This window comes from Ochlerotatus camptorhynchus, unplaced genomic scaffold (genome assembly GCF_037179485.1).
Source record: "Ochlerotatus camptorhynchus isolate MF236.1 unplaced genomic scaffold, CSIRO-AGI_Acam_v1.1 ptg000045l, whole genome shotgun sequence".
NCBI lineage: Eukaryota > Metazoa > Arthropoda > Insecta > Diptera > Culicidae > Ochlerotatus > Ochlerotatus camptorhynchus.
The window spans coordinates 4,323,743-4,346,100 of record NW_027040536.1 but is presented as its reverse complement, the minus strand read 5'-3'; the positions used below and the strand labels follow the sequence as shown (position 1 = coordinate 4,346,100).

Sequence of the window (22,358 nt, the reverse complement as noted above, 5' to 3'; positions counted from 1 at the left end):
CCTCGCTCGTTATAAGATCGATGTGTGCGGCTTTGCCTTATCGATCGATGAGTGAGTGTTGATCCAAGATGTTCGATTTTAGGGGAAATCATAGACACATTCTCCGCCTGTTTGGTCTACCTTGAAGGTATCGTGCGCTTGAGCTGTTTACCAAAATTGAAGCTGGCCTAAGTAGCTACCATTACGTAAGATGTTCGATTGTGCTAAGACCGTGACCGGTAGTCTACATCTTGCTGGTCGGGATTCAGTGGGCTTCAATAGGAGGCACGTGTTGTATGTCGACGGGATAACATCAGAAAGAAACAGATCAGTGATAATCGATTGGGGAAAGTGTTTGAAGAGTGAAAAACGCGTAGGAAAAGACCGCTCTATTGTGGTCTATAACATCCGATTATCGATGTTATAGACCACAATAGAGCGGTTGCAATCGGTAGTTCAAACCGCGTGGTGGAATCTGCTATGGATCAAAATTTCAGTAAAAGTAATTGAAAATGTCAGAAAAATTACCTTTTCGAAAATTAAGACGGAATAAAATTCATTGAAATATTGTGGAACATCGTTTTATGTTGTTCCAAAAATTACTGATTAGTTATTATACCTTTGAAATTTCGCCAAGTAGTCCAATAAAAAAAATGTCCTGTCCTGATGTATCTTGACAAATTTCAATGTTTTAGATCTCGAGACCAGAGCTGGTAAATATCACGGCCGTCATGTGAGAATGAGAAAACAGGTCCTCTCACTATCACGAGACGAAACTACCTACACAGCAAAAAAATAATTTTGATATCACATCAAAGTGGATGCACTACAATCATGTCGAAAATTTCATGTAATTTTTATGACCACATAAATAAACAAATGCAGTAAAAGCAGCGTAATGTCAGTTCATGCATTGTATTTATGATAATTTTGTCCTTTTTAGCAAGTAATATTACACCATATTTTCGACATGATTGTAGTGCATCCACTTTGACGTGATATCAAAATTATTTTTTTGCTGTGTATCATTAGTTTTCTTGTCATTTTCCAATGATCAAGCACTCATGAGAATAATTCTATTGCGGTTTTTGCATCTACATTTCTAACTGATTTAGATTAATTCAAGCAAGTAACCGTATGTAATCGGTAGAGTCAATATATTATTACGATTTTCTCAGTACAAGTAACTTTAAAAGCAATAAATGAGCTAGTAATTACGATGATCACAACACTGTCACATTTTGTCATGACGAAAAATTCGATGAGATTTTGAAGAAAATCTCTATCATCGTTTGCTCATCCGATGATAGTGACAGAAGTATATCTGTAAATATAGCGTGAGATCTTTCATTGAAAATGAAATTTGCTAGCCCTGCTCGAGACTTATTCGAAATCCTGCTTAGCATTTTTCTACCAGTGCAGGAGGTCGTTGGTTTAATCCTCGATTCCAAAATATTATTAGCCTAGGACCTCTAGAGTGGTCTAAACAGCGTTTCTCATTGTTTTTTTTAAATTTATTATAGTCACTTCAACCCATTTTAGGTAATTACTTGTCCGGGGATGAGATTTTAACTCGTGACCTTTAGCGTGAGAGTCATGGATGTTAACCGCACGCAGGGTCTGTGGCCCTATTTCATAATCTTAATCTAATAACGGTGCTTAGGTTGGATAAAAAAGTATTAGGGACACACGTTGTTAAAAATCCACTTACGCACACATTTCATTTATGATAGATAAGATTTAGGATGAGAAATGTCCTCATTATCCTAACGCCTATCCTTATTTTCCTAATTTCTATCATTATTTTAATATAACCCTTTTTATAATATATTATAAGAAAATAAACCCTCAAACGTTCGTCTATTACAATCACACAACAAAAAAATAATTTTGATATCAAAGTGGATGCACTTCAATCGTGTCAAAAATATGGTATTTGCCAAAAAGTAAAAAAAAAATATAATTAATACAGTGCATTTGTTTGTTTTTGTGGCCATAAAAATTACATGATTGAAGTGCATCCTCTTTGATGTACTATTAAAATTTAGGTTTTGCTGTGTGGAAGCGAAATTTACATGTTTTATGTGTCATGCACCAACTATACGTTCTCTTCCTGCATCTTACGAATAAAAAATATTGCTATAATATCTCACAGTTGCATAATTCCGAATACAGTACTTTGCCTTTTTTGTCAGCCCCATCTGAAATTTTAGGCTGACAAAAACGGGAACAAATCGGGAAAATTTATTTTTCAATATTTTAACAATCAAAATGATTTTGAAATCAAGTTTAACCATTATTTATCCACTATTAATGGAATTACTGATAAATGTTTACTATTCTTACAACAAAATGCATACCAAATGTCTCGAAAAGATGGCGTACGATTTGTTGAGCCGGTACGTACTGTTCGGTTTCCTTAAATTCCGCTTGTTTTTCAGCGCTGCAACCAAGGCTGAACCTCCATATCTCAGCATCAACGTAAATAAACTAGCCAGGAGCCGTCTCTTGCTACTGATTGGTCCCGAGATGTTCGGTATGATTCTTGGTACCGCGTTGATGGTCTTCGCTGCCTTCTCATAGGCGTATTCTCCGTGGCTATTGAAGCCAAACGGTCGTCGACCATCACTCCCAGGCATTTCAACACGCACTTCTAGGTTATTGCGTGGTCCCCAACGGTAATTTCTGACCGCTGCAGCGCTTTAAAGTTACTGATCAATACCACCTCGCTTTTGTTGTGGGCTATCTGCAGCTTCGCTCCATGCATTAGGTTTCCAATCATGTCGACCGGCTCGGTCGCCAACATTTCCATTCATTCCAGCGTCTTGCCTGTTACCGTAAGGCCGACAACATAGTAGAAGCGATTCGATGCGATAGCAATTGGCAAAGCGAAATGCAGCGGCAAGCGAAGCAACCTATGACATAGTGAAAGCGTTTTTGAAAACATTACAGTCGCGCGCGCAGTGCAAAATTTTCCGAATCGATTTCGGTGTCCATTTTTCCTCACTAGAATCAGTCCACTTGCGTTCGAAGGCGTCAAAACACAACACGAACAGCTCTGTCGCTTTGCTGAACGCTTTACACCTCTTCGCATCGCTTTCACTATGGCTGGTTTGGGCGATTCCCATAGAACGCTCATAGAGGGTGCTTTCACGCAAGCGCTCCGCTTATTGCCAACGAATCGAATCGCTTCTACTATGTTGTCGGCCTAAGACGACGTCGTCCGCAAAGCCAACAATCTCAACTCGTTTGGGTAGCTTCAGCGTTAGACCGCCGTTTAAATCACGTTCCAGAGCGTTGGACCATGGATGGAGGCTTGTGGAATTCCTACCGTGATCCTAATCGATCTCTGTCCCATATTTGGCTCGTAGATCGAAACCCAGTTCTGGAAGTAGCGTTGGCCTCCCAGCTGGAGCTTTTGAACGCATTCTTGACGTCGATCGTTATCACGGCGTAATATCGATCTCCTCTCCACTTCTGTTTCGACGCCTTCTCGGCTTTCTCGACAACCGAATTGCATCCACTTCTGCTCTTCCTTTTCGAGATCCGAACTGCCTCTCCGGCAATCCTTGCTCACTCTCCGTGTATTTTGTCAGCCTGTTTATGATGATCCTCTCCAAGAGTTTTCCGAGTATATCCAGCAGGCACTGAGCCACGAGTTGCTCGTTGGTGACTTCGTCGTTATCTCCCTCTCCGTCTCCGTACGATGTAGGTGGCCAGGTCGTTGGATCGTGCTTCGAGAAAAGTCCTTTCAGGTTCTCCAAGCACATTTCAACGGGCATGACTTGACATCTGATCTTCGTCATCACGACACGGTTTGCGTCGTTAGCAGCAGCGTATCAACCCAGCTCCAGTTAACAGTTTGACTTGCTCTGCTTTATCTCTCGTTTATGTGCTCGGAACGTTCCTCTACGTTCCTCTCTGTCTGCTTCTGTTCTTGCTCTCTGAATACGTCTTCTGGTTCTGAGACAACTAGCGTGGAGGGTGCTAATTGCCTCGCTGCAGCAGTAAGCTGGAAGCCGTCCGTTAGCTCCAGTTTCCTCGGCATGGTCGTGTCACATACTCTCCCTAACGATTCTGTCACCTTGTCTTCCACTTCAGGTCGCAAGTTCTCGTCCTCTGTACTCCCACAGGATTCCGTTGGCCTGATGGTTACTATGGGTGCATCCTTCACACTGTTTTCCACCAGCGACGGACTGCAGTCCGCATAAAGTGACGTCGATAATGGATTCCCGGCCATCTCTGCGAAAAGTGCTGGTGGTGCCTTTATTGAACAGCCTTATTTCCAGCTTCGCCAGAGCTTCCAGTAGAATGTGCCCTCTTGCGTTGGTACATCTGTTTCCCCCACTCCACTGCGTAAGCATTGAAGTCTCCTCCGATGACTACCGGTCTTCGTCCGATCAGCTCTTCGGTAAGTCCAACCAGCGTCTCGTGGAATTGCTACATCGTCCATCGGGTGCGTAGCAACTGCATATGAATATTCCGTTAATTTTGGCGATCACGAAACTTTCTTCTTGAATGGGGTATCTACCCATAACTTGTATTGCAGCCATCCCAGCTCTATCTACCACCTAGTTACCTTTATCGGGAGGGACTCGATACAGCTGTGCAGTGTCGCAATAATTGAGGTTTATTTGAGGTAACTCTGATATTGTTGCGACAAAACAATTAAGTGTCATTTGAAGCGAAATGCTTGCGAATTCATGCTAAAAAACCAAAAAGTTCAGCAAAATCTTCAGGCTGACCAAATCGAGAAAAAAAGCTGTCAAAATCGGGGGTAGACAAAATCGGGGGTAAACAAAATCGGGAGCTGGCAAAATCTGGAAAGGACTGTACTAACATTTTAGCTGTAATGAGCAAGCCTGGTTGCAGAAGCCAATAAATATTCCTTTAAAAAAAAACCACATATCATTCCTCATAAGTTGCGCTTTAAATATATGATTCTGCGGTTACGCGGTTTTTTTTACGCGGATTCCGGAATTTACGCGGTTTTTTTTACGCAGTTTTTTTTTTACGCGGGACGTATCACCCGCGTAAAAAGCGACTCCAGTGTAGTATACTCAATACAAACAATTGTTTCGGTACGCATTACTCATCGTCTGCAGTTCGATTGGTGTTTTTCTGTCACTGTTGGAAGCAGAACATTTCTAAAGATGTGAAGTATAGGAATAAAAAACATTCATTGTATCGACTTCGAAAATGGAAGCGCGAGGCTCACCTGGGCCGAGATTGCCTTGTTTTTCAAGACACTGGATGCGAGTATTGCTGAGATGGAAGCAACTAACCATATTTCAGAAGTGAAGGAGGTTTGTTGTACACTTTACCACCTGATGTCCCAGATCGTGATTATGCGTTGCTGCTGAGAAAATACGGAAAAGTTAAGCGTGTTTTTCCCTGTGTAGCAGGACCTAGACATGCACACCAGTGTGCGAGGTGAAAAGGAAATTTCTTCCTCGCTTAATTTTCTCGATCTGAAATTGCTTCAGTGGTCAGTGATTGTCTCTGAATTTGCATTAACTTCAAAAAATGTGGGAGCACTTTGAAGAAGTACCATGAACCGTGGGGAAATATCAAGAGCTTCAGAGAAGCGTTATGAATATCAGGAAAATTGCGGGAGCTTCTGAGGAGAACTTCAAAGTAGTTCTGAATAGAACTTCAAAGTAGTTCTGAATAGAACTTCAAAGTAGTTCTGAATAGAACTTCAGAGTAATTCTGAGAAGAACTTAAGAGTAATTCTGAGGAGAATTTCAGAATAGTTCTGAGGAGAACTTGAAAGTATTTCTGTGGAAAGCTTCAGAGTAAGTCTGAGAATAAGTTCAGAGTTTTTCTGAGGAGACTTTCAGAGAAAATCGCGAAATTCGCGAAATCTGCGCCTGTTGTAACAGCCCTGAAAATGTGAATGATTGAATCGCGTCTGATCGATTCATCATATGGCGTGATACTGTTCATCTTTGCATGGAAGGTTTTCTTTCTAATTTATGGCGTATAAAGGCCATTTTGTCATTTTAAGGTAAGGTAAAGTCAACGGACCTTACAATATATGGGGGGTCACGCATTTAAGGAATATCTCTTAGTGAGTCACAATCTAAGAAAGATTTAGAACCGCTGTTCTAGAGAGCGGCTTTGAGAATAGATTTAGAAGGTAATCACACATATTTCCGTTATTAAAATACGTTTCGAACGAAAACGATAATATGGGTGAAAAGCAATTCTTATGAACTACCAGGAAGTTTGAGATTATTGTTATTAGAAACCTTCAAACTACATTCTGTAACAACTGCGATTGAACTACAGATAAGGTTTCTGTTTGCCTTAAAATTAATGATAAACCCAAAAGACATTAACAACTCAGCGGATCAGATAAAGGAAAACCTAAAGCTTTTCCTGAACAAAGCAAGCTTAAAGGGTTACGCCTACCTGCAAAAAATCGATTTTTTTTTATTGTTCTAATCGAAAGTATATAAAGTCAAGAATATTTCCTCAAAAGATCAAGTTGATCCGATGAAAATTGTGAAAGTTATGCGACGTTCAAAAATATTCACTTATAGTGGACTAAACCCAACTTGAAACTTTAAACGCGATTATCTCGGAATCATATTTTCAAAACCGGTGCCAACCATTTCTCGAAATGTATACATTCGATTCGTCCGATTTGTTTTGATATGTGTTCAGTACTATTTTGTGCAGTCCACGATCGTTCGGATTTCGTCTATCATTTAATTTCGTTTTTTTACAGCCGATCAAAGTCAAATTTTAAGGATCAAAAATCGGCACTTCAACTTTGCAAGGCCGCCATTTTGTCAAAAAATTAAAAAAAAAACCGAATGATCAAGAACTAGTTTAACACATGCTTAACGATTTGGCATGGTTTTGATTTTATTTCAGATGATTACATCACAAACCGCAGTTGGCACCGCAAAAAGCGTTTTTTAGAACATCGTCCACGGGGAGCAGCCGTGCGGGGCACCAGGACCTCGTTTTTACAGCATCGACTGATAAATGTACCATTTAATGTGTGTTCAATAAACGGCAGAAAACCGATTTTCAATGTGTTGCGTCGTTTTCGAGAAAAAAAATCCAAATTTTCGCTTTTTTTCGGTCTTGCAGGTAGGCGTAACCCCTTAATGCTCATATTTTCATAGAAGATTCAACAACTTAAGGCACAGTAGCTCTATTTCAAACACCTTTATGATATATATGAATAGCTATTCAAAGATTGAGGCATGCTTGGGCCAAAAACCTACATATGATTCTAAAATATGGCCCATCGCCACAAGCGTCATAAATCATCCGCCTTTCTACCTCGAACTTTATTCAAAGTTCTAGCACAAAATGTGCCAATAGGTCTCCTTTTTCTCTGTACGCCAACATATTCCTCCTTAGAGATGCAGTCCCGTCACGGATTTCTGATTTCACCGCACTCACGTCTTCACCTCGAAATGTGTGACATCATAATACCGGAACATGTCAGCATCCGTTCCCACCGACAAGAGAAACTGCTCACACAGCAGACTCTCAACGTTCTCAAACTCCACCCAGCGGAAATGGAAGATTCCTTCTAGCAAAAGTTGAAATGAATTTGGCATGATGGCTTGGCAGAGAAACTGCATCGCAGTCGCAGTCACATTGCATTTTCCTCTCGCAGTCAAGTACGTCTCCTTGGCAATAGGGTTCTCGGTAAATTTCACCAACTCTATTAAAAGTTATGATAAACGTGACTAGCTTTTTCACCATCTTCGTCAGCATAATTCTGACAACATACCCAATCGCACGCTACTGCAGGCATGCTACGATTATTATTGCACACGCAGCAGCCAACCAGCGGTAATTGCATTTGACATAAACATTGCAAATTAAACATCGCTGCAAGTTGCACACATTTCAACTATGCTGCTGCTGCTGCTGCTAACTCTAACCAATAAGTACATGACAGACATGCGGTGGGAATGCCGTTGTCGTCGGCGTCATCGTCGTTATCGGTACGGGCACATTCTGTGTAGGGAAACAAAGTCAACATTTGTAAAACAGTTTATAATGATTTCATTGCTACTCGCGCTAACGACGACGGAGACCATGTCGTCGACCGATGGCAATAATTTAGGTGGATAGAACAACGATCAAATAATCTACCGACTTCCAGGCGCAGCTACCTAGTGGAGGCCGTGTGCTATTCGCAAATCGTTTCCCGATTTCAACAATGTCCATGCAACAAATTACCGTCCACGAATACTCTCTTGAACGGTCGGGCTCGAGCAAATAAATAAACTTCAACAGTGATAAATTGCTCCATATTTAAATCTAAATTGCATCATAAACATTCGCTGGGGCTACTTCGGAACGGGGACATGGGAGGCTCCTTGGTTGACCATTAAGGGGATTGGTCACCCCACCGAACTAACATAGCGAGCCTTATAACCTCAATGCAGATTTTGGTGGTTGTTTTTAAAAAGCTTGCTCCAAAGGGGACAGCCACTAATTACTGTGCACAGCAGGCCTGGTCGAAATAGCTCCTAGTCCTACTATTGGAAGAACAGAATTGCTTTATAATCAACTTTTACTCACTGTCCAGCGCACACAATGTGTGGTTTTGCTACTCATGCTCTGAGCGGTCCAGAACCACCAACGAAAAACATAAAAGTGCATTTGTTATGCGCGCACTCTTTCGCATACATTATGCAACAGCATAGTCTGTATAGGTATATGATACGATGCACTTGTACACACTGACCAGTGCCAAAGTGGTTCCATAATGGGCTTCATATGATGACGACTCGGATTGGATTACCCTTCATTCTCTTGCTCTTGGACCGTTCGTTCCTGGCGTTGTTGTCGCCGCCTCTGCTGGTTGGATAACCCTCTCATCAAGAATTCCCATTTAATGAGCCGTGATACGATTGAAACTGCAGCAACTCTTTCCGTCTACCGTTGCGTTGGTTGCTGCTGCTGGCCGGTGGTCAAATATGGTTTGTTTACCATGACCACCACCACCACCACCAGGCCCATTGAGTCGAGTGATGGTTGCGGACTTCGCCTGCCTTGGGGGGGTGTGGAGTCAACCAACAACGGCAGAGAAAGAGGCGCGATGGTCGTCGGTCGAGTAGGTGCAGAGCAGATCTACACGATGCGAAACGGATCAAGCTCAATGGGTTTCTGCAACGCGCACGCGGTGGCATAATAATGTAAACTATAAATTAAGTGCAAGCATATCATATTAGCATTTGAAGGGAAATTTAGCATAAACAATCCGAAGGGTTATTAGGTGGTCACACACTGAGGGAAATAGCTTCACACTTTGTTTACTCTGAGGGAAATAGCAACTCTGCCGAAATCTTATTCATTCCAATTCGCCAATGCTGTGGTTGTGGGTAGTCACGGGTAGTCGACGACTACTTAGCTACAAACCGACAAAAGTTTACAAAATAGGTAAAATATAGTAATCCAATCTTGAAAAATTGGCGCTCCTGATATACTTTTTTCAGGTTAAAATTGATAAAAATCTTTGGCTCGCCCCCGATATAAACGTTCAGCGAAAACTAAAAAAAATGTGATTAGGTAGTTCATATTTGAAATGGTTAGCGCTCCTAATAAACATTTTCAGGGTAAAAATTATTGAAATGTTCAGGAAAAAAATGATCAAAATTGTAAAATTTTAAGTGGCTAGCGCTTCTGATGTACACGTTTAGAGAAAATAAATGTTAAATTTAAATGGCTACCCAAGTAACCATAGGCACGTTATTTCGCCTTTTTAGCTGTATAAAACTGAACAACGTTTATTTTTAAAGTTTTATTATAGAGATTTTTAGCCGTAGCCGAACAACGGCTATCCCGAACAAAGGATTCTACTATATTGATAACAAGTTCTGATACCCAGTTATCAAGATTTGATAACTGAATATTTTATTATTGTGGTTGCATAAGCAGCCAACATAACACAAATTATAACAAAAAATTACTCCGTGGATATAAAAAAATAACTGATTTAGTTATCATTGGAAACATCTTGATAACAAATCCTGTGATCCATGCAAATATTTTCAACAAATTTCAAATTATTTTATCGATTTGGTATTAAAGCCTCACGCAGATAATATAAGCATGATTGGCAGTGTATTTTTTTTCTTACCATGCGGATGATATTTGAAGTTTTAAAGTAACCTTCCATCATTTCATATTCTTTCATGATAACAACTGATAACAAAATTAGTCGATGTTGATAACTAAATTAGTTATGCGATAACAACTGAAAACAAAATGATATCTGGAATGACAAGACTTGTTTTCAAGATGATATCAGGTTGTTATTTTACTTAGCTCGGGATACCAGTGTTTGTAAGTTCTGATGAGGCCCATTTACAGGGTGTCAATTCAAATTTCTTTTTTGCAATTCCCGGTTTTTTCCCGGTTATTAAAAAAAAACTCAACCTTAAACAAAAAAGGCGTTCAAAATAACCCTTTAGAGATAATGATAACATATTTTCAGCAGAATTCCTCTACAATATGCAGGGCTGGTAGTGGTTATTTTATACAATAGTATTGACTACAATAACGAAAAAAATAACCAAATAGTGACCCTAAAACAATAAAAAAAAGTGAACAATAGGGGCATTTATTGATCAGAAAAATATTAAAGATATGGATGTAATCTGTCGTTGAATGCGATCCGCTTTGACAAATATTATAAATTTCAAAACTACCATGAGCATTTAACAAGTTTTTTTTTTTAAATAAAACAAATGGTTGAAGCGTTTTATTTGTTTGTTTTGGTAAAATTAGTATTAATTGGATAATCAATAGGTTAATTTGTAACCTCCATTTTCCACACAGTAATCAGTTTTCTGCCACGATTTTTTGGAAACCAACCGTTGATTCAAATCGCGAATTGGTTGAATTTCGGGATGTGAAAGATTGGACACATAAATTCATTAGGAAATTTTGAAATTGAAAAAAATTGAGGCGCAGAGCAAAATGTTCAACGTCTTCTTAAAATTTGTCAATTTTAAGACAAGAAAACAGTTAAAGATCTTGAATATAGAAACTTCTGTAAAACTTCAAACATAGACAAATTTTCACATCTCTGGAACCTAGACAAGTGTTCTGGATCGTATAAATAATTATCATTATTCTGGAAGGAGGAAAATTTTCCCGAAAAATCTCGAACTTCAAAAAAGTTGTAAGATTCTGGTCTACATTTTAGAGATATTGGACGTTTTTTTGTTTAATGCTGGTACTTAGTAATTCGCGTTTAAGAAAGCATAGCATATGTTAGAATGTAAGAATGTAAGTTCACAGTCCGAGAAAAATTTAATGTTTCTAAAATAAAGAAAAGATTTCATGATCAAAATCTGGGATTTGAAATTTGTTGATTCCGGACTTGTAGAAAATACAATTTGATGGGCTTGGAAAAGAACTTCTGGAAAACGAAGAATCTACTACATGATTTTTCGAGGTTTGCCGATACTAAAGCTTCCGGCCTTCAAAGATTTATCAAAATTCAGGTCTTTGAAAAAATCTCTAGCGCTTGGAAAGTTCCCTAGACCATTTTTCAACATCTTAGGCTTGAAAAACTTTGAAGATGACGAAGAGATATCGGAACCATAGTTTATTTTTTTCGAAACCTTTTTTTCGGTTTTTTCCAGTTGTCTAACCAACTAAATATGGTAAAATACCGCAAGTACCAACACAAGTTTTATCGCATGATAAAACCCAAATCCTTACATGAAGCATAGATTATTATTTCGCTTAACTGTTGACCCTAAATAATACAGTAATATATAGTAAGGTCAAAATATGTTATTCTCAATTGGGGATTGGAATTGAGAAGAGAAATGCAAGGAAATTTCAATGATGATTTTTGAAATAATCTTAATAGAATCTCAACAGGATTCCAAAAGGATGATTTGAGAATGCTTAGCAAAATTTCAAGGAAAGTATTTTTTATTTATAATAATTTTCACACTCTCGGATCATTTGTGCTTTATCCGGGTGAGATTTGAACTTATGATTTTGGAGTGAGAGGTATGGATTCAGATCTTTATGTTTTACAGACTAACCTCGGTATTCCAAGATGTCCTAATCTTGGTATCTGGTTAGCACAAAGTGCAGAAATTAATGTTTAATTTATCTCTATGTCCGGTGTCGAACATTTGCATGCTAAGCATGATTGGAGTTTGCAAGGAGTTTGAGACGGCAAGAATCTGCTTCTTGAAGTAGCTTCGTAACAGGATATGCCTCCCCAACAAACAATTTTAGCTGCAGGTTAACTTATACAGGCAAAAATTAGCTGCATTAGGCAAATTTTGGCTGTATAAGCTAATCTGCAGCTAAAATTGTTTGTTGGGTCGCTCAGCCTTTATAATAGAACTACTTCACTCGGAAAACTGTGGTAAAAGAATTCAAGCAATGACACCATATGCATTCCAATGACACCATATGAAATTATATAAATTTATCGATTGTAGTAGGAACAACGACAACCGCTTGATCCGGGCGCGAACAGATTGCGAGTGAGAGAAAAGAATAATATGAAAGTTGTAAGCAAGAGAACATAATGATGTATGTGTTATAAAGTTGATTGATTCCAAGTAACATTACAAGTTTAAAGGTTTAAAGGATTCTTCTAGACCAAATTATGGCCTACAAGACTAATATAAAATCAAAATTGTTACTTGGGATGAGTATATATGATCTTTCCCGGTACAATTTGAGTTTTCCCGTATTTTCCCCGGTAAATCCGAATTCCCGGTTTTTTCACGGATTTCCCGGTTTTCCCGGTTGAATGGACACCCTGGTCATTTATAGCCAAATAGGAAAAATAGCGTGCCTATGGTTACTTGGGTAGCGCTTTTGGTAGGCAAGTTCATGTAAACATTGAAAAAAATGTGAAATTTGAAATGGCTTGCTCAAATTCAGTGAAAAATAGTAAATTAAGCTATATTTGAAATGGCTTGCAACCCTAGTAAACATGTCAAGGAAAATGATGATTTGATTTACGGCTGAAAGTCTCGATAATAGAGACAAAACTAACTGATAAATTTGAAGTGGCCTGTGCCTCTGATATACATTAAAGGAAAAGTTAGAAAAAAATTGTTAAATAGTACCACTGAACTGGTTAAATGTTCATCCGATTGAGGTTAACCACTATCGGTGCAAATATTTATTCTATTCAATTTTCATACTGCCGTACTCTAACGGAACTATCCACCTACCCTCTTCTAAGATCATTCTCTAGCGAATAAATTATCACACTAAAAAGCTTCATGTTAGATTCCATTTCCAATCAACTCTGAAAATCGCAAACTTCGCGTATGACCATACATAAAAACACTTTGAATGTAGTTAATCACTTAAAAAAAAGTTCGTTATTATTTCGGAAAATACTGAATCACTTCAGGAATGTTCGGAATCACTTCTAAAAAGGATTGTATCGCTTCATAAAAATTCATAAATATGGAAAATGATGAATCACTTCAGAAATGTTTTTGATCACTTCAAACAATTCAGAATCACTTCGGAATGCATTAGAAATGTTCAGAATCACTTCTGAATGTACTTAATCAGTGGCGTCGCGTCCACATGTGCAACCTGTGCACGACACAGGAGTGAATAATTTTAAAAAAAAAATAAGTGCCAACATTTCAAAGGGGCGTAATTGCTTTTGTAAACAATGACTTTAGCCGTCAATTTCTCGCGAATGAAATCTTACGTCTCCAAAATTAAAATGCTACCTGGTAGAGGAAACATTCCTCTACCTACTGGTGTCATTATTTTTCATGAGTGAGCTTTTATTCGCGAGAAATCGACGGCTAAAGCTATTGTTTATAAATGCAACTACGCCCCTTTGAAATGTTGCCACTGAAATGCGTTTAGATTTTTATAGATTTTATAGTCACATTATAGCTGTACTTCTTTATTCCAGACCACAAGTGACCATGAATACACTATTTTATAGTGTGGCTTGTTTTGCTTCAAAAAAGATTATATTCAGTTCGGATGGTCTGTCTATTCCCTAATGCATTGATTTCTAAGCATGTCGATATCACTACCATGACAAAACTCATTAAATAGTGCACCTAAAAGAGACCTTTATTTTGGGTGGGGGATGGCAAGTTTGTGTATGATCAAATGTCTGATGTAAGCCAAGCAGACCTTCTATAACCTCTTGAAATATACCACAAATTTTCCACAATACATGGCGGTTTGCACCACTAGCTGTAATTGAAACTTTCACCAGTCACGCATCAGACGGGAGCAACACGGAAACAGCAGTCTGGTACGCTTTGGATGTTATCGTACTTGCAGACCGGTTTGAATGTGTGAGTTTAAATTAGAAGAACATTGTGATGTATGGGTACCTAAAGCGTGCATTTCTCGCTGTGCACTTGGATATCTGATTGCAGGCAAAAAGAGTAATGGAGAAAGAGAGCGCAAAAGCTCGCTCTCACTCTCTTGTCAGTTGTAAATCTCTCAATTACCGATGGTTGCGCCGTTGCGTCTGTCAAAACTTATGAGCTTCTCCTGGTTCATTCTGATAGTGTTGTACTGATGAATAAAGTGTTGATCGATTCAAGTTTGCTACCCAGGGAACTTAAATTTTCTCTAGATGTTGGCACTGTTTTGTATCAAAAAATGTTTTCGGAAGTGTTTGACGGATATTCTTCATTACACTTCAGTCGAAAGAGTTAGCCTTGTGATAAAAACGAGAATTAGTTAAGTTTTGCAATTCCTCCTACTTCGGTTAGCGCGAAAAGGGCCATACAAGTTTTGTTTGCACAAGATGATAGGTCCTTCAAATGTTACGTTAGGTAGTGATTAATATAGAATATGTCCCTCGAATTTATGGAGCATTGAAAAATAAAACAAAAACTAATATTTGGTGGTAAACTATAACGAAACAAAGTTTGGTGCACAGGTAAACAAATGAGGCACGCGACGCCTCTATACTTAATCGATTGATAATAGTTTGGAATCATTTAAGAAAGTACTGAATCACTTCAGAAATTTGAGCAGTCACTTCACAAAATACTGAATAACTTCAGGATAAATCAAAACACTTTAGAAACATTCTAAATCACTTTCGAAAGCACTGAATCATTGCGGAAAGTTCACTTCGGGAATAATAGAATCACTCCGGAAAAGACTGAATAACCTCAGGAATGTACGGAATCACTTTAGAAGTAATGAATCACTTCAGAAAAGTTCATGATCACTTAGGAATGTACTGAATCATTTCAGAATGTTCTGAACCACTTCAGAAAACATCGGATTCTCTTCAAAGAGTAGAAAGTTTTAAATAACTTCAGAAAGTACTGAATTCTAAACAGAATCACTTCAGAAAAGTTCAGAATCCCTTCATAATCACACTTCAATTACTTCAGACAATTTTGGATTCACTTTGGAATGTACTGAATCATCCCAGAAAGTTTGTAATCATTTCCGCAGGAATAGCATCATTTTGAAAATAGCTGAATAAGTTAGAAATGCACTGAGTTACTTCAGAAATGTTAGGAATCATTTCGGAAGTACTAAATCATTTCAGAAAGTACTGAATCACTTCCGAAAAATTCGGAATCACCCAAAAAAGTACTGAATCACTTCAGGAATGTTTGGAATCACTCTGGAAAGCACTGAATCATTGCCGCAAGAAGTGAATTACTTCGGAAAGAACTGAATCACTTTTGAAAAGTTTGAAATCACTTCTGAAAGTACTGAAACGCTTCAGGAAAGCTCGGAGATTCTTCGGATAGTATTGAATGAGTTAAGAAAATTTCTGAATCTCTTTGGAAAATACTGCATCTTTCCAGAAAGCTCGTGATCACTTCCGTAAGAACTGAATCATTTTGGGAAGAACAGAATCACTTCACAAAGCCTTGGCAAGTATTGTATAAATTCTCTCAAGCTTGCAATCACTTAATCAAGAACTGAATCACTTTGTAATAACTGAATTATTTCAGAATAGTTTTAAATCCCTTCAGAAAATATTACATCACTTCTGAAAAATCCGAATAACTTTGAGGAGCACAGAATCATTCATAAAAAAAGTTGGAAATCTCTTCGAAAAGCACGGAAACCAGTGTTGGCAAAATCAGAAATCAATTGATATTTTTCCGCTCTCATGCGCTCGCAATATCACGCGTGATATTGGAACAAAATATCATGCTTGATATTGATTTTACAAGCTCCTTTGATAGTGCGAGACTATTCACAATGTGCAAAATCAAGCTGAGAGTTGACTCGACACAAAAATGATTCCATTGCACATCGTTTCCTTAGAAAGAGAAAGCATAGTTTGCTATCTCCTTTTAATCTTCACCGATGGCAGACGCGAAGGGACTGCTGCAAGCCGTTATGGAAGTTGCGGTTGCATTCGGGTTTAAAGCAAAAATCATTAAACTCCATCTCACCACAGTTTGGTGAGATTTGCAGTTGGTGAGTTTTATTAGCTTGATATTCCGAGCTGCGATATCACAGCTTGCTAATCAAACGCAGTTGTTTGCTTGTTGATTTTTGTCTTCTTGGGCGTTGGTGAGAGTTTTTATTTTTTTTATTTTTTTATTTTCCCAACACTTACGGAAACATTTTAGAAAATCACGGAATCTGTACTGCATAATAGCTCGAACTCACTTCAGAAAGTGCTGAATCACTTCGGTACTATCAGACATAAGTAAGCATGAGAATGATTAACCGCTCGCGGTTGATACTCCGTTATTGCCAGGTCACAAGTATTACACAGAGAAGCAACAAACGATGCATTGGTCTAGTATGCCTCTGCAATGTGTAAAAACTGGCCACCGGCCACGTCCAAATGTAGGTCAATCAGGGAATGAAAAGGAATGTGTTGACGTGATTCTCGCTTTGTTGGAAACCGAGAAGTTCTCCTCAAATCCATGAATTTTTCAATAGTTTGTAAACAGAATTCACTTAAGGGAGTATTGATGCTTATCGTTAAGCCACATTAGCACTCAATTGTGACACATCTAAATAGGTCTCGATTTTGGCAACATAGATAAAGTATAGTCAACTCTCTACAACTTGATGTTCACTAACTCGATAACGAGTTATAGAACCGTAGTAAACATGAATGTCCTGGCTACTGCGATAGCGAATTTGTAAGGGATTGTAATTCCAAACTCAATAATTCTATAATTCAATGGCCCCTTCAATATCGAGATGTAGAGAGTGCACTGTAGTTATGTTTCCAAAAACGAGATCTATCTGTGCTGATATTACATTACCATATCAACTAGATAATACATTATTTGAAACAACGTCATCAACGTCAGGGGCAGACGCATCGTTATTTTAGCCAGATTTATATTTCAAGGGCGCAGGGTGGGTTGGGTGCGACTACTTAGCTCAAATTTTACGAACACAGCACTGCAATTCCAGATTTTAGGTAAATTTTGTAAGTCCCATTGGATTTTAATCAATCTTATTTAATTATTGTTATCATTCAGAATTCATAATGTTTTCATATTATTATTATTATCCAGAATCTCTAAAATGTTTAGATGGCATCTATGAACTTTGTTATTAAAATTAGGGTTAAATACTTTTTTTTTATACATAGGATGACGAAAAAAAATTTTCTACAGTTATATCATTTTTCTTAGCTCACTTTACACAATTTGGCCTTCGGCTCAATGGCCCTAAGACTCTAAAAAAATTTCACTGGAATTGGTGTATACAACTTATGATATCTTGCTAATGTAATTTTAAAACCAAACTTACCGGAAAGTCCACCAAATATTGAAACACATTGTATTCAGCCAGAAGAAGGCAGCCAGGAAAAAGAAATGCACGATGATAGCTGAAAGTATAAAAAAGAAACAAATATGAGTATAACTGTTGATGTTCTTTTTAACAAAATTTACACGAAACTTAAAACAGTTGTGTTTTTAAATTGTCCATCTTTAGAAACCAAATTTATCGACGGTGAACTCACCATTCCCAGATGGGCATTTGAAAAAATCAATATTCCGAAATTCCCAAAACAAAAATCGATCCGAGAATTTGAATAAGAGCGGAAATTGACAAATTTTCACTAGTCCTCATCAATTCCGAAACTCAATTATACGCTCCGCATACGTTCCATCGAAGTGATTTGCCATCCCTCCCCGAGCACAGCCTGCCTCGAAGACGCAGCATAAAAGAACCGCACTCACGTACCCAGACCATATTGGCCGAAAATCGCCACTCTCGACTTCCAGCGGAACTGCGTGAGCCGGAAACTTCAAAAGGCATCGTCCGTCGTCGGCGACAGGCAAATTGATTCAATTATGAGCCTTTTCCGTTCAGTACTCACTTTCATTCGGAAGTCCTCACCGTCCAGCCACACGACACTACATGGTCGTTGGGAAAATCGATGCGAACCGTCATGCATACGCCAGTTATGCGTCCCTGAATCCTCACACTATCGCTCAGAACAAACAGGACTAATTTTGGGTGCCATTTACTCGATAGGACGTATTTTTTTGCAAGCTAACAGCTCTCATGACTCTATTCTGGACGAGTGTTTCACTCTTGGTGCCCTCTAGTGACATCGACCAGATCCCATGGCCTGGCACTTGCCGAGAGATGTGTCCTTCCATTTTGCCATTTTCCTTGTGTGCCTTCCTCCTATTGACAGCAATTTGGGCGGCTGGGAGCAGGGAGCATCCGACCCCGGAAGAGAATAATTTGTTTGTATTGTTATGTCTCTGTTTGCTGCCGTTTGCTACTGTTCCCGAAGCACAAGAAAAAGTTTCCAAGCTGGAAAATTTTCTCCCGGCTTCTCCGGAGCCCTGGAAATGGCGTACACAAGAGCAAATGGTTTCATATCGTTGGAATCCTTTTTGTCCTCCCGCCCTAGCACCGTCGTCGTCTTCGGTCTTCAGGACATTTATGCCGGAGACAGTTTCGCTTTCATTTCCTCCCATTTTCCCCAAACTCCTTTCGCACAAAACGGGAGTCGGTTTAATGTGTATCTATATCTGCCTGCTTGCTTGCTTGCTTGCTGATGTTCTGCTCACAAGTGGGTGGCAACGCAAACACAACCTTGGGTGAAAGTGCAGAAGCATATGAAAGTTGTGGCGAAACTACATTTCCTCACCAAATAATGAATTTAATTTCCAGACTGTCCCAGGGTTCGGTTCGGTTCGGTTCGGGTCTATCGCTGCTTAAGTGGAGTGTGCTATTTTGCACTTCTAGCTACGAAGGGTCGATGAGGATGACGACGATGATGATGATGATGATGATGGGTTGATTTAATGCAATTTCTGGAAAATTTCTACGTACTTTGTTATAATAATAGCTTCGGGCTAGAAGAGTGAAAATTGCTGAAATATTTTATCAGGATGCAAGCCGTTATGCTTCCAGATTACAGATTTGTATTTTATGAGATTCGATTAGTTTTACTGAGCACGGTTTTTCAAGAAAGTCATAGACAAGTTTTCGTGAACGATAAATCGATATATTTGAAAGGGTATATAATTTCCAAACGTATAAGATTCATAATTCTGTCATAATCTTTACTTTTGCAGTAAGTGTTTGATGAAATTTTTCTCCAGATATTTAACGACCTAACCCAAAACCCACATTGAAATTTCATGAATGCCGTTAACTTGAAATTATTCTTAATTTTATTTTTTGCTTTCATACTGGAACTTTCACCTAATTTAATAAATAAGGGTCTTAAGTTATTCGCCTGGATTCTTCCCAAGTTTAGAAGTAGTAAAACAAATCATTAGGTTTAAATTTCCAAATGTAATATGATGGTGGTGGTCGCATGATTACGCATTTGTCAATAGTAAGTTTAAAAACAAATAAATAAGTAAATATTTTCTTTCGGCAACACTCAATTGACTTCATTGGGTATAACGTATAATCGTAATAATAGGTAATGTGTAATAACTGATTGAGTCAAGCAACTGCTAACTGCTTGAGCTCACGATGCTCATAATCACATTCATCTAATTATTTCAGTCCCTTTGTTCTGTATTAGGTCAATTATCCAAACACCATCCCGCAATCGTACCAACAACTGCTAACAGGGAAACTTCACGCGACCTAACGGTGCTGCACTGATTCGCTGATTAGCAACAAACGCTCGCTCAGCACTTCTTCATCTTTCTGCTGCTGACCAAGAGCTCGTTATGGGTCTAAGAAAATAGCGACTAAGCGAAGAAAGCCATCCAATGGAGCTTTGTTTTCCACACCTAATCCATCATCTGCTGTGGACCGCGGTAAAGCAACACTTTCGTGGAAATTGGCAATCTTTCCGTAGTCGTCGCCGCCGTCGTCGCGTCGTCGTCATGGCAAAAACAAACGGAACTATTATGTTGCGGGAGAGAATCGTGCAGTGCTGATCAGTTCAATCAGAACCGCTAGAACTGACCCTTTCGATACCTGAATGAAGGAATGCTTACCGTTGAAATAACGTGCTCCAGTCCTTCTCCGGGAGACTGATGTTGGTTATGATAATATATTTAATGTCCGACTATTGAAAGGAGCAGCGATGACGACGTTGTCGTCGTCGGTCGGTCGGTCGGTCGGTTAGTTGGCCAACTTCCCGATCTAGTAAATTGTTGACTCCGCACTTTATCTCAGTCGTGGTTTTTATTTATTTAATGCTTCCTTCGTTGGCAACTCGTTTCATGGCTACCAAAGCAAACCGTTCGAATTCAGATCGCATCTATCTATTAATGAAGTGAGAAGGAGTATAGAGAGCAGTTGGGAAAAGAGAGTACATAGAACGACGACGCACCGCCACACCGCGCCTGTCTGCCACAAGGGAAGCATATTTCAAGCAGTTTATTAAATCAAAACAATGATAAGCAATTAGAGTTAATTCAATTCGTTGGAATTATCGGTTCTTCTTCTACCAACAAACGGTTCTCGTGGGGAGCAAGTCGGATGTAAATAGCTGCATGCTACTGGGACCCTGGCGTGGTGGAGCTGGAAACCGCTTATGATGATCTGAACGATTTCATTTTAATAGAGAGGAATTGTGCGCAAAAAATTGAAATTCATACCGTCAGTCAGTCGACGGTTATGGACTGACTGAAGTGGTTGTTGGTCGGTTGGTTGGCGGTAGCTGATATATACTACACACAGCTGACTACTGACACTGGAGGATGATGACGGCAACCCACAGCTCATACAACAGGCAGAACGCTGCGCGGAATAAATTTGCATCGTAATTTATGGTATTTAGCGTAGAATTTATTTTATAACGGTTTTGCACTGTGAGCGATCTCGCCCCGATCGGTTTCGGTTTTGCTGTGCAAATCGTGAGGAAGGTGGTCGGTACTTTGCTGCCTTTTATATCGTGCCCTACAATGTGCAACAGCAGCAGAGTACAAATTAAGGACTTGTGGTGAAGATTACCAGTGTCCATCTACACTGCGCGTTGATGGGTTTAGCTTTGTCGAACAATTTGCCTTGCACGTGCGGAAAATCGGATCAGGAATGCTAATATTGTGGCACTGCGCTTGGGAAAAAAAATGCATAACGGGGAAATTAATAGTCTTATACTTTGTATGTCCCGTTGGCAATGTGCGCTTGGTAAATAAAATGTTTATGACTGGCAACATTTTTAGAAAAGTTTGTTGCAAAATGTCGTGATAAAAATATTGCCAAATGACAGTTTTGTGGGAAAATTTTAGTACCGCAAACTACGTCATTTTAAACAACAGGCCAATAACATAGGTTATAAGATTAATTCACAAGTGAAATACGATATTATGACTGATCTATGCCCTACATGAAATGTTTTGGATCACCAATAGAGTGCTGCAAAATTTTAAATTTTCTCTCCATAGTGCATAAACGATCCTGATTAACAACCCAAAATATGAACTCGCTTGGTACGAAATTGACAGGGCGGACACCATTTGATGTCTTTTTTATTGTTATAGTCACTTTAACATTCTTGGGTCATTCGTGACCTATCCGGGATGAGATTTGAACGTAGAGATATAAATATTGGAAAATGAAATACGTTTATAACTGTCCAACAAAACAATATAGCAACTTGGTTGCTTGGGAAATAAATAAATAAATGTATAAAAAGCTACTGCACCAAATTTTTTAGGGTTCACCCTAAACCCTCCAAAATCGGTTTCGTCAAATTTTTGGGCAAAGATGTAAAACTTTTTATTTGAAGCAACTTTGCTGCAAAAACCAATTTTTTATCTTTAATGGTTTATGTTTTATATAAAGTTTTAATAACTAACTTAGGGTGATCCCTATAACCGGTTTATTATGTTTCTTTTTTCTGATTTTTTGAAAGCGATGTATTCTGGAACCTTCCATTTCCAGAACATTTGATTACGCATGTCTTTGCTGAAATAACGAATTTGATATCTCATTTTTTTTGGAAAGCTATAACCGATTTTCGTAAA

General features: G+C 38.7%; 1 protein-coding gene across 3 annotated transcripts in view; it reads right to left on the bottom strand.

The window, feature by feature from the left end:
• The window catches only part of mthl1 (methuselah-like 1), a 268,410-nt gene that overhangs the window by 87,699 nt on the left and 158,353 nt on the right, over positions 1 to 22,358 (bottom strand). For all 3 annotated transcript variants that reach the window (XM_065238525.1, XM_065238537.1, XM_065238533.1), the window contains exon 4: positions 17,707 to 17,785. In XM_065238525.1, the coding sequence (XP_065094597.1) occupies positions 17,707 to 17,785 (79 nt within the window). The remainder of the gene's footprint in view (positions 1 to 17,706; positions 17,786 to 22,358) is intronic.